This window comes from Takifugu rubripes, chromosome 1 (genome assembly GCF_901000725.2).
Source record: "Takifugu rubripes chromosome 1, fTakRub1.2, whole genome shotgun sequence".
Taxonomy (NCBI): Eukaryota; Metazoa; Chordata; class Actinopteri; order Tetraodontiformes; family Tetraodontidae; genus Takifugu; species Takifugu rubripes.
In genome coordinates this window covers 14,220,863-14,234,216 of record NC_042285.1, presented here as the reverse complement: position 1 = coordinate 14,234,216, position 13,354 = coordinate 14,220,863, and the positions used below count along the sequence as shown (strand labels likewise).

The window sequence follows — 13,354 nt, the reverse complement described above, 5'->3', positions numbered from 1 at the left end:
ATCCATCCATCCATCCATCCGTCCGTCCATCCATCCGTCCGTCCATCCGTCCATCCGTCCATCCATCCATCCATCCATCCATCCATCCATCCATCCATCCATCCATCCATCCATCCGTCTGTCCGTCCATCCATCCATCCATCCATCCATCCATCCATCCATCCATCCATCCATCCTTTCATTTTCTACCATTTTTCCATGAACAGGGGGGATCACTGCCCAGCAAAGAAAAGAGAATTGATATTAGCTTTAAATGCGAGTCAGTAAATGCCGACATGGGCAGAATCCTTTATTTTCTGGTTCGATGCTTTGATAAGACATCACATAAAGGCAGTTTGATGAACTTGGCCATTCGTGCGTGGAGTAGAGGCACAAGTGAGAGCTACTGCCTCCTCCTCCTCCACTGCCGCTGTCACAGCCCCTGCACCAAAAAGTCCCGTCCACAGCAGAAACGCAGACACGTCCCCTCCTGTGTTACCAGGCTTCAGGCCCTCACTTTAACTGCCAAAAAGCTCAGGACTACTGCAACATTTGGAGAAAAGCAACAAATAGTCAATGTTGTAGGTTTGTTTTTGGTGCTGTGTGACAATAATCACATAAAATCCTCCACATATGAGCACTTTAGCTTCAGATTACATGTTTTGGTAAACGTCTGTTTGTGAAAATGTAACCTGTAGTAAGTGTTCAACCCTAGATTCTCTTTCTCAATTTTCTCTATTTCAAAATATTCTACTGGCTACAAAAACCAGACTATTGCTGTTTGGAACGCCAAATCTGGAGTGACTCACGCTTTGTTTGAGTTATTTTTAATACAGTGCTCCCAGTGAATGTTTCCTAGTCCTTTTTATTTAAAGCCCATGTACATACAGTGCATTTAACATTAAATGACATTATTTTTATGCTTTTATGTTTGCAGATCTGTCAAAAAATCGACTGGCTGACTTTGCTGCAGACATTTGCCACTTTGTTGCCTTGGAGACACTCAACTTATATCATAACTGCATCAAAACCATCCCCGACAGCATCATCAGCCTGCAGTCGCTCACGTCTTTAAATATCAGGTGCACACACGCTTGGTTTCAGGGTCAGGGTTAAAGATGACGATCCCAAAGCCCCACCAGTTGAGGACCACTGGTGTATGACGTGGCGTGGGGGCCGCCCCTGCTGCTCTTGAATCCTCTTGTACTTTTTAAGTACTCCAAGGCTCATTAACTATTTACAGTTCAAAACAGCTGCACCGTAACTGTGACATCATTCCAAATATTCTTTTTGTTGCAGCCGTAACCAGATCTGCTCCCTGCCGCCCTGTCTGTGCAGTTTGCCTCTAAGAGTTCTCAACGTCAGCAACAATAGGCTGGACAGCCTCCCAGAGACCATAGGACAGCTGAGTAACCTGATGGAGCTGGTATGAAGTCATTGGTGTTGCTACTGTTGCATCAGTTGCGTCTTTTGTCCACACCTGTTGGTCTTTCTTCAACCTTCCCTCTGTTGTGTTACTCTTTGCAGGATGTCAGCTGCAATGATATCAGCGCCCTCCCTCGTCAGATCGGCAGACTCAGAGCTTTACGAGAGTTGAACGTACGGAGGAACGCCCTCTGTGTCCTGCCAGAAGGTGAGCCTGTTATCACAAATGAACCCGCGTTGTCCTTTAAACTACAAAAACAATTCTGCACTTGTAGTGTTAAATGTAACGCTGGACGTGCTTATGCTAAAACAAAATACTGGAGCAAAGGTACTGTGGAATGCATAAAATATTTGACCCTATGACAGTGTATCCATATATTGGCCGCCCCGTACATTTATTTTAGTTCTTTTTCCATCTTTTGGTGTTGGGAATGTGGAGAAATGGAGCTGAAGTTAAAAAATATCAAGGCACTAGTTATTTTAGGACCTTAAAATCTGAAATTAGGCATTTACTTGCCCTCAAATGAGACCATCCATTATGATCACAACCACATTTGATGCCAAAATCCATTGTTAGGGTGTCTGTTTTGATGGAACTGAGGAAACTTTACTGGAGATTTTTTACACTGTCTGTGTCCAGCAGTGGAGAGTTTTACTTTCTTGGACATATTGAACATGTTGCTGATGGAACAGTCTAACAGATGGACTCGTTCACGTGAATGGCTCGTCTTGTTCAGTGTCGGCACTGGTGGTGTGAGCACAGTGCATGGCAGCATGTGCTGTGGCCCTGTGCCAAAGCAACACCAACGTGTTGCCGTGGGAGGATCCCTCATGCACAGAATGTGCAGGATCAGCTGAGTGCTACGTTCCTTACTGTGAGACGTTCAGCTGGATTGATTTACAGGAAATGTGGAGAGAATAGCATTGTGGCATTGAGAGAACTGTGTAAAGATTCCTAATAACAAACGGCTTCTTGAAAACATAGTCAAAAACACGCTCCTCCTCTGTGTGTGACGTGATTCGTGAATACAAGTGACACAAACTCCAGCATTAAGGCAGCTAAACTGTCTCTTCCACTGCCTGTGAGAGGCGATCATAACGACTCAGCACATTAAAAACAATGGAGCTGTTTGTTCAACAAAGACCACAGACATTCGACCTAAAACCAGCTCGCTATCTAAAACGGAACCAGTTTTAACCAGTGCAGGAGGACAGAGAGGATGATGGCTCTTAAACCCAAACGGGCCGTAGGAGCACATGTAGGACAGAAGTGCTCTGAGAGAAATCCACAAGAGAAATCAGCTCGCATTCTTTTTCCAGACTTGGCTGAGCTTCCGCTGGTGACGCTTGACTTCTCCTGCAACAAGGTTTCAACCATCCCAGCGTGTTACAGGAAGATGAAACATCTCCAGTCCCTCCAGTTAGACAACAATCCATTACAAAGTCCACCTGCGCAGGTATTTCTGCATTTATCCAATTTTCTGTCTGTGTGTGTGTGTTTACTGTTGTTCTTTTCTTTCTTGTTTAGATATGCATCAAGGGCAAAGTTCACATATTCAAGTATCTGACCATGGAGGCGTGTCGGTCGGAGAAGCTGCCTGTGCCTCTCTACCTGCCTGTGATGAAGTGTCTGTCTCAACCCACCACTGGCAGGTCTCTTTCTGAGCACACACTCACCGTCTCCCATCTGTAAAAGTGCTAAACTAGTGTTTTATCATGTTCTTAATATCAACAGAGTAGCTGGTACAGTCAGATTTGAGCCCCTCCCCCTGTCTCTCACCTTTTTTGATCCAGTGTGGATAAACAGAGGAAGCAGGACAGTGATTCGGGTGTGAGCAGTGACAATGGAGATAAGAGACTCTCCGCTACTGAGGTACCGATGGCCAATGCCACATTTCCTCGCTTACACTTGACTATTATTCTTGTTATTATTATTTTTTATTTGCAGCCATCAGATGAAGACAGTCCCAGCATGCCAAGGACTCATGCCACTGAGGAGGATGGAATCAGAAAAGCAGGTACCTGCTGCCCACCTGTCTCACACTGCTCTCTCTTTATTTATTATTTACTTTCATATTCCAGGCTTATATTGGGCAGGCCTGGTTTCATTTATTTTTTTCCCATGGATATAAGAAAAAGCATTAGGTTTTGTAAAACGATTTTTGAAAGATTATTGGCTTGACTAATTTGCATGACCTCCATGGATTAGCATCCAACTGATGCTTAAATGGATTGAGATATGGGAATTTCGAAGCCTGAGACAGCACTTCAAACTCTTTGTTGTGATCCTCAAACCATTCCTGAACCATTTTAGTTAAGTGCCACCACGCATTATCCTGCTGAAGGAGGCCATGGCAGTCAGGAAATGTTGTTTTTCAATGGGGTACATGGCCTGCAGCAATGCTAATTGGATGCTACATGTCAACATAACGGCCGCCAAGGGCAACAGAACACAGCTCTGGTATTAGAGAGGCTCTGTACTTTTTCATTTGCTACATTTCAAGAGCCTATTATTAAACTTAGAATTATTACAACATCTGTTCCCTTTGACTGGTTCCTTGACTCCAACAGACATGAACCCAGTTCCTCTGATAGAGGAGGATCCTACAGAGGCCCTGAGGGACCAGGGACCTGAGTCTCTGCATTCTGGCTTTGTCAGCTACATCAAGGTAAGTCTTAATGCTCTGGGGCTGCTCCTGTTCCCATTATCTCACTTGTCAAGTGGAAACACTTCAGGTCGTTGTAATTTATTTAATTAGTTCCTACAGAATAATGGAAGTCATTTTGTGATGGACCAAAACCATCATTTCTGTGTGTTTCACCTCCAGACATGGAACTACTATAAACTAATGTGGTAGCAGCCAAACAAAGTCAAAGTCAATGATTCACTCTAGTCTGAGTCACTGTGAATCCTTACTGTGATATATAGGATCACAATGGCGATTCAGCAGGAAGAACATGATGGAAATAGTATAGTACGGTCTTTCTGAGTTATCAGGTTGTTAGAAACTGGATAAACGATCCTACATTTCTCTCCAATATGTCAGTGAGCCTGTACAAATATGGCCCGTTAAGAAGATTATTTTTTACATGGTGTGGTGTGTAAAGCGCATTTCCACTCACAATGCAAATGGAAAAACAAAAGAAAAAAATCTGTTATTGAGCTGGAGTATTTGGGGGAAATCTCTGATTAGCTGTTTTTGTGCAGGGTCGGGCAGCAGGTTTAGACGAACCCCTCAGGATAGAGGAAGAGCTGCAGTGGCCAGCTCAACAAGTGTAATATTTCTTTCATATTTTCTTTCTTCATGATGTTATTCACTGTATAAATACTAAATAGAAGGTAGTGGTAATAACAACATATGAAAGGTAATAACATATGAAATGCTGAAATTGAGATTCTTTCTTGTATTTGTTTTTGTTTCAAAGAAAGATTTAACAGCACTGAAAACTTAAAATTAAACTGTTTACACTAATCAAAAATGTTAGAGGTAGAGATATTTATCGTTTACCTAATAACTGCTTACAAAGTGTCCACTGTCCAGGAGGTTTCGTAATCCAGTAACAGAAATATAATATACAGAATAATATAGCCAGGCTCTTTCTGTCTATTCAATACAATGTGTTTTACTCCATGTAGAGTAAAATATTATAAAACAAAACAAAAGAAACTGAATTCATCTGGTTGCCTCTGCAGGGTCTCAGAGAAGGTGGACAATGTGAGGGAATCAAACCAGTAAGTCAAATCTCTCTGTCTAACAACAGTATCACACTAACACTTAAGCTCTTTAAATGAACTTAAATCCCCCCACGGAAGAAATCTTGTGCGTTTGTAACTTTACTGACATCTGGTGGATTTGGGATGCCACTGAAGCTCAGACAATTTTCAACAATATTTCAATGATTAACATTTCGAAAAGAAATGTTAGAAAATTGAATCTTCTTGTAAACTCAAAGACAACAGCATCATTAATGACCAGTAATCTTTGATTTTGCATTGTGCCTGATTCCTGAGGGCAGAGGACTGCAAATGGATCAGCAATCCCATGCCAGCGTAAAACCGCCTCCCCTCTTTTATGATGCATTTGGAAGCGGTCTAATCACCATCCCGGGATGTTTATCCCTGTTTTTGCTTTTATGCATGAACTCCTGGACAATATCATTTAGTTCTGTTCCTGGGAATTTGCAAAATTGATACCAACATTCATACTAACAATTGTTTGCTAATTCTTGTAAAAAAAAAAAAAAAGCAGCAAACGTGTAAAACCTCCAAAAGGTGGTGAATAGTTTCTATCCATATTTTACTTTACTTTAGTTCTGGCCACATGGCTTCATGCAGGCTCAGTCAGGAAATAAAATCTGTCCATTTATCCATTTCTCCCTCCTCAGTAACCAGGACAGTGATGCCAGAGTCGCTACATCAAAGGTACAGTGTCACATACGTACTTTTATTTCACTATAATACACGTGTCAGAGTCATGCAGTCAGCTGAGAAACACTCTGTTGTGGACCGTCCTTTGTCTGGACTGGGCGGACTGGGACCAAGCGTGTCTGTGTTGAAGGATTGGAGCTGACACAATGCATTAATGTATCTTCTGTTACTATAGCAACTGGACAGTTCTCCAGGAAGTGGCCCTCAGTCCCGCTGCAGCCCAGTGTTTGGACTGAAGCAACGGTCAGGTGAGTGAATAAGAAGGAATATTGTCACTTAGCAGAGTTAGGCACATGTATATTTTTAAATGGCCTCTCTGAGATGATATTTGATTTGACTATTTCAATGTTGACTTTTTTATGTGATTGATCTTGACTGGTATCAGATCTTTTATTTACTTATCGATCATAATTTAAAATCATCTACATCCTTAAAACATTTAAGGGTTTGATGTGAAAAATGGCTCAGACTTTTTCTGACTGCATTTCCTGTAACTTCATATTAAAAAGTCAAGAGCCTCGGCCGCCAGGCTCGTTTTAGCATCATAAAGTGATGCTGCCATTTGCCTGCTCTCGTTCTGTCTTTCACTGGCACCTCTTTCAAATAACCCTGTGGCAAGTGAGTAAAGGTTTTCATCATTCCTCCATTCTGCTCACCTCAGGTTTCATGTCGCACCTCCTCTGAGCCTTCCTGCTATAGATGAAAGAAAGAAAAAATGCCTGCACAGTGCTTGTTGTGAGAATTTAGAATTTAGGAGGATTTATTTTAGAGATCAGTGTCGCGTTACTGTGGCGAAGCCGTCCCTGTGTAACGCCGTGGGCCTTGTTGCTGTGTGTCAGTGTTCCTCGGGAGCCACAGGAGTGTGGAGTCTGCTGACCCTCAGTTCACAATGAGAAGAAAGATGGAACAGCTGCGCGAGGAGCTGGCGCTCATGGAGCAGCTGCGACATGTATGACAAGCCGCGTTTTCTCTGTCACACCACGTTTCGACTCTTTTATACTGGGCTTCATTCTCACAATTATTCAATATCATTCGGACACAGCAATGAAATCCAGACTGTTTTTCTTCTACTTTAACATTATAAAATGTGTTCTGTTGATTAACGGCACGGCTTTGGTACCGACTTGATTTTGATCCCCCTCAGAGCATCGAGAGCCGACTGAAGCTCATCCTGCCTGAGGACCTGGGACCGTTTCTGATGGATGGGGTTGTGCTCTGCCACCTCGCCAATCACCTTCACCCGTGTTCAGTTGCCGGCATCCATGTTCCCTCGCCAGCAGCAGTAGGTCTCCTCCTGTCTGTGTGGCAATGAATGCCCCCCCATGCTTCCATTTTTACAGACTGTCTCTGTTTCCAGCCCAAACTCGGCATGGCCAAGTGTCGGAGAAATGTGGAGAACTTCCTGGAGGCCTGCAGGAAACAGGGAGTCCCAGAGGTAAGACCGCCATCTGTCCTGTTATTTCAGTGTTCCCACAGTTTGTTTCTTCTGACAACTGGGGACCTTTTTCTTGTCTGTTTTCACCTCTGATATTCACCTCAGTGAACTTTTGTGAGTCTGGGACGTGATGACAATTAGCTCTTTGAGCAGCTAACGCAGCCATTTTGCCATCGACTAAGCTGTTAGTAACAGATTTAGCAGAAATGAACTGGAGACTCTGCTGAGGGAAGAGCACAGAAGGGAACCAAATAGAAGTGCAGCAAGATACCGTGACTATTTCTGCCGTTCTTCTCTTTTTTGTTGCCTCACAAACCTTGCAGAACAAATATAATGATTGTTTTTGTGCAGTTCAATGAAAAAAAAAATGTTTTGACTTTGCAACTTTGGAGTGTGTCTCCTTCAGTAACGGTGACACATTTTGTTCCTACTTTTATTCAATATTCAACCATAGGAAGCTCCATTTGCACAATTCAGCTTGGTTCAGTTTTAACACAGGACAATGGAACACTTTTCTTAGATTCAACAAATGTGTTATTTGCTACAATCTAATAGCAGGCGGTGCTGAATCTTGTCCCTCTCTGGTGCGCTGGGCTGTTTGGAAATGTGGGTAATGGGAATTGACATAATGTTCCTTCCTTTTTAAAGTCCTGTTTGCTTTCTTAAAAGATCTAGAGGCCTTTTAAAGAGAGTCAAAGCTGCACCTGTGCTGCTATAGCCACAAATAGATCTCTCTTCAAGGAACCTTTTCATGCGTTTGTGGTTTAAGTTTATGTTTTCTCCTTTGGTTATGGTGCTTTTTAGCTGAGCATTCATCCTCACTTCTGTCACTGCTGCCTGTGGGCTTCTGCTTTCTCCTTCACAAGTGGAGCCCACAGTATTTTGGGTCTGTTTATCGTTTATCGGGCTCTTTTACTGTGAATACTTGCTATCAAGAACAGAGAAGTAACAGAATTAACATCAAAACTATTCCAAAATAATGAAGAGGACAAGCACTCGACCCCCAGTTGAACATAATTCAACTGCACCTTTCTTTTCAGCCTGTGAGATAGATCCAAATCTCCCAGTATTCTGTTTCCAGTTTCCTCCAATAAACTCATGTCAATAACACGATTTATCAACAGGACTAGTGTAATTTATCTGCTCTATTTGGGGCCTCATTCTTTTAGTCGAAACAGAAAGAGCAGCAAACTATTGAAGTCAGCTGGCCTGATGAAGGATTTCTAGAGAGGAAACTCACTATTTGGTAATACACGTGGAGTCAGTGGCTGCAATGGTTTGCCAACCTAGCTGTCTGAAATTGTTAATGCAGCCTTATAACACAAGCAACCACAAAGTCCAGAATATTTATATTGACCGCCTCCTCCATCTTTGCTTGGCGTCTGTGTGCAGCCTGCGGGTTGTCTGCTTCGATGTCTTACTGTCCGTGCTTCAGCAGGCTAACCAGCAGAAGTGTCTCTCCACTGTTGTGCCAACATTGTCTGGGCTAGCTTTCTGCTGTGATGTGCTGCTGACAATGGCTTTCACATCAGCTGCCTCATTTCCTCATCAAAGTCTGCTTACTGGTAGGAACAAGTGTTTTTTTTTAACCTGTGCCTGATCATCCCAGTAAGCATTCCTGCTCCTGCAGTGGCATGTTTCCCAGCTTTGCACCCTGAGATCAGTCCATTGTTGTGACCTTTAGTCTAGATCTGTACCTGCACCTGTACGGTCTTATCCTACATATTTTTAACTTTTTCATTTTCTGTCTGAAACACAACCTTTTTTAATGCCAAATTTCTTTTTCCTTTAGTTTTGAATTTTCCTTATGTATCTTTAAAAAATCTTCCAACTTTCTTACCTTGTTCTTCGTTTTCTCTCTTTTCCCTCTCCTCTATTTTCCACTCCTCTCTTTTGGGATATCAGTCTTCCCTTTGTTCACCTTACGACATCATCCAGTGTCGCCTACAGCCGGTTTGCACCACAGTTCAGGTACTCGTTTCCTTGGAAACGACCCCGCTGGACAGGAAACGGAAAGAGGCTTTTAACCCATCTTCCTGCAGGTGGGCGCCGGGTGCTCCATCGACAGTGACCGTTGCCACTCAAACTCCATTTCCTGTGTGGCAGGTCTGGGATCTTGTTAGCTCCAGTCTGCTTCACATCCTTTGCCTGGTCCTGCTCTTCTTGGCCTACAGCTGGATCGAGCTTACATAACAGTTGCAGAAGTTTACCCGGTTACCATCTTGCAGTTCAGCCCTCTTGCTCACAGGCTTCTCTTTCTGGTTTTGCTGCATTTTTATTCTATTGAAAACACCAAACAAACACATTTTAATTGACAAAATTCCTATGAAATTCAGTGTTGTATTCATGTTTCACGACAGAAATACAAAAAGGTCTGCCTGTATCTCAAATGAGACTCTCCATCCATTTTATGCCCGTCAAGGTCCAGTTACAGAGTCATTTAATGACCCACTGCAGCCAAAATATTACAGTTACAAAATATTACGGCTGTGCCGATTTCAGCCTGAATGAGGCAGGAGGACAATGACTTTGCACTTGGCACGAGTAATAATTTGTTGTATTCTGCACCCTCACCAGTACAGGACTGATCCAGAGAACGTGCTGGTTGTGTTTCGACCAGAGGTTCCTTCCTCTGGTCCGCAGCCGCCACGTCCAGCGGCAGTAATGAGGATTAACGTTGTTTTCCACATGACTTGGAAAGTCAATGCAGTGGTGTGCTTTATGGCTCTGTTATGACTTCAGGGGAACCTGGAGACAACTGCAGATCAAAACTGAGCTGGACCACCTAAGAAGGAATAACATAGTGGGACTGCAAGTAACTGGAGAATGTTATTTATTTTAAAATTGTATTATATTGAATTATTGTTTATTTATTACTTTAAGGTTAAAGTAATATTAAAGGTTACTGTTTAATGATATTGTTACAGTTGCTCTATAATAATATATATATACATACATATACATATATATAATACTATTACTAGACTATTATTACTATTACTAGACTTAAGTAAGACTTTAACAGATCTATATCAAGACACATTCTATTCAGGAGAGGAAAAATTATTCTTTTTTAAAATCCTTATTCATTTTTCTATGACCTTGTTGGTAACCTAATGGTTTCCTTTGAATTTTAATTATTTATTTAATGAATTATTTATGCCATTTTTTTTCTATACATGAGCACTATTCATTTAGTACTGCAAAGTTGTTGTCGTTGCACTTTTGTACCAAACAGTCCAAAAATCTGCAGCTTGGTTCTGCTTATTAGTTGAACATTTTCATAAATAGTTACATCATTTATAAATTCTTTACATTAACTAAGAACAGTGTGGAAACGATGACTGCTAACTTGATGGAGCTGAGTGTAACCTGGATGTTCCATCAGCTTACAGTGATGTTACTGTTATTGATGTAAAAGTAGTAGTAAGCTGTTTTTAATTATTGTTATTATCTATTCACAACCACTATGAAACTGTACGACCACATTTTATGGGATTTATTGGTGGTTAGGAGCTAAATGAAGTGATTTAAACATCTATGTTTTTTTGAGAAATTAATTTACTTTATTTGTTTCACAACTTAACAAATTTATTTATTTGTTAAGCTACAGACAGATTTGATGACATATTTGTGGGAACTTTAGGGCCAATGACAAACTGGGAACAGTAAACTTAAACAAATAATTGTTCTGTTCCAGTCACACACCTGACTGGATTTATACACACTGGTGTTTTACTGGTCGCCCACTTGAAATTATTCACAAATAAATGCAGTGGGTGTTTGTGATATCAAGAATCCTGCATAGTTTAAATGAATCCACCTCTCAGTTGGTCCACCAGTGATCATATGATGCTATGTTGTAGTTTATGGACAGTTTGCATATTAATGATTCATAAGGATGATTTAGTTGCTGATGTCACTCAATTGTAAGTGTGAGCAGGATTTTCATAATGAATAAAATATTGAATAAAAAAAGCTTTTATGCCATTATTAATGTGGAATAAAATTTACTTTTAGTGGTTCATGAGTAAGGTATGTGGCCAAAATACTGTCATTTCTCATCACTTGTTACTTGCTTTTATTGTTACCTGTTTCAGACAATCAAATAAATTCTAAGAGAAAACAGAATTCATGGGTCATCAGTTACAGCCTGTTGTCACGGAACTGAAACAGCTCTTTAGGAGCTTTAGTGACTTTGGAGTTTACAACAGGAGACAGTTCCAGACTGTCCCAACAGCTAAATTAGATATCTCTAAATACATGTACACCTCCTCTCTACACCACTTCATAGTCAGTCAGTCTGTCTACCTGCCTGCCTGCCTCTGTCTGTCTGCCTGCCTGCCTGCCTGCCTGCCTGCCTGTCTGTCTGTCTGTCTGTCTGCCTGCCTGCCTGTCTGTCTGTCTGTCTGTCTGTCTGCCTGCCTGCCTGCCTGCCTGCCTGCCTGCCTGTCTGTCTGTCTGTATGCCTGTCTGTCTGCAGCACTCTGGCACTACCGACCCTCAGTTTCAGGTGTATTTGCACATATGATATTTGTGCCTGTTCCTTTCATCCCTCTGCTATGTTCATTTTAATTTTCCATATATGTTCTAGTTTTTAAGTGTGTGTAAATCATTGTCTAATCACCATCTCTACGTGCATTGCGCTTGTCTTCTCCTTCATTTGTGTTCCATTTGCATGGTTCTAATCCATCCTTCCTTCCCTGTGACTCTGGCCTTTCAGAACAAACTGTGTCTTCCTCATCACATCCTGGAGGGGAAGGTCCTGACAAAGGTCAGCATCACGGTGCAGGCTCTGATGGACAAGGCCTCCCGCAGAGAGCGCCATGCCGATGGGATGCCGCATGATGCTGCAACGCATCCAACATATTTCATGTTCCAACTGCTGCATCAATATTCATCCTGTTAGATCCAAACTGAAAGCAGGAGGGAGACAGGAGTAATGTCACAGGATCAAACGCGGTCTTTTTCCCAGATATGATCTGCTGAGTCGTACTCGCGTACGGAACACAGACATAAAATAGCCTGGCTATATTTTTGAGCCTGTCTCGTCATTTTTAAGCCAAAGATCCACTAACAATTTTTAATCTGTCATTTTCACAATCAGTAAACCTTTAGCATCAATGTGACATTTTTTTGTTTTTTTACAAAGATGCCATTATGATTACTATACAAAACATCTTATAAAAATAAAATCACATTCTATAAAAAATATGATCATTAGAAATAATGCTTTGAGATGTTTTGATACAATTATAAGAAAAGTCTTTGTATTTTCTCTTTAAACTCCTTTTTAGTTTAATAAGTCACATTATCTGTGCAACTAAAACTACTACTTTTGATAGCTTTGATTGTGCTGCATGTTGCAGTTATTAAATCATTTAATTCAAATGTTTTAAGTTGGTGACAGTCATTTAATGTCCATTTGTGCAATTTTATGATTATGATCTCTGTCACTTCTCTGTGTGTGTGTGTGTGTATTTACAGTTAGCATAAAAAATAAATAAGTAAATAAGTTTTCATGTCAAACAGAAATTTAATATTTGTTTTTTACACACTTGTGTCAATTCAATAAAAACATATTGCATAAAGCAGATGTTTGAATTCATAGTCAGACTCTATAAATACATTCAGCAGAATCCAGCCGGTGTCAGCAGTGTCCCAATTAGTGAACCTTCTGCTCAGTATTTAGTCAGTCCACCTTCGGCTGCAGTCACACGCGTCTGTGTGGTGGCGGCTCACTGATGGAACATCTGGACGCGCTGTCAAGGTGCTCGGGGATCAGGCCTGAACAGGCACAAATTCTGGATTGGGTCGATATCTGAGCTTCGACTCGGCCGCTGCAGAACATCCAACTTGTTGTCGTTGACCGTTTTCTGTGGACCTTTAGCTGTGAGTTTGGGGTCGTCGTTTGTGGTGAGTTGCAGTATTCTTTTTTTCCTTTTGTGCTGCAATTGTATTTTGTACTGGCAATACTGGTGAACCAAAATGGACCTTCCAGAGACAAGTTCTTTTATTCTACATTGAACTGCACTCAGGTGATCTCTGTTTTACTGATACTGAGACGGACCTCTGTTGAATTAGTT

General features: G+C 41.5%; 1 protein-coding gene across 8 annotated transcripts in view; it reads left to right on the top strand.

Annotated features, from left to right (window-relative positions):
- The window catches only part of lrch1 (leucine-rich repeats and calponin homology (CH) domain containing 1), a 17,488-nt gene extending 4,639 nt beyond the window's left edge, over nt 1–12,849 (top strand). For 2 of the 8 annotated variants that reach the window (XM_029849130.1, XM_029849127.1), the window contains 16 exons: nt 917–1,061; nt 1,279–1,405; nt 1,507–1,612; nt 2,725–2,861; nt 2,933–3,057; nt 3,199–3,277; nt 3,353–3,422; nt 3,976–4,073; nt 4,613–4,680; nt 5,099–5,137; nt 5,791–5,827; nt 6,009–6,081; nt 6,673–6,782; nt 6,978–7,115; nt 7,191–7,268; nt 9,174–11,551. In XM_029849130.1, the coding sequence (XP_029704990.1) occupies nt 917–1,061; nt 1,279–1,405; nt 1,507–1,612; nt 2,725–2,861; nt 2,933–3,057; nt 3,199–3,277; nt 3,353–3,422; nt 3,976–4,073; nt 4,613–4,680; nt 5,099–5,137; nt 5,791–5,827; nt 6,009–6,081; nt 6,673–6,782; nt 6,978–7,115; nt 7,191–7,268; nt 9,174–9,461 (1,718 nt within the window). In that variant the 3' untranslated portion in view covers nt 9,462–11,551. Of the gene's footprint in view, nt 1–916; nt 1,062–1,278; nt 1,406–1,506; nt 1,613–2,724; nt 2,862–2,932; nt 3,058–3,198; nt 3,278–3,352; nt 3,423–3,975; nt 4,074–4,612; nt 4,681–5,098; nt 5,138–5,790; nt 5,828–6,008; nt 6,082–6,672; nt 6,783–6,977; nt 7,116–7,190; nt 7,269–8,660; nt 8,834–9,173; nt 11,555–11,991 lie in introns of those variants that run through there. The other 6 variants (XM_029849140.1, XM_029849149.1, XM_029849135.1 and 3 more) reach the window with 6 other exon arrangements.
- Nucleotides 12,850–13,354: the final 505 nt, after the last annotated feature.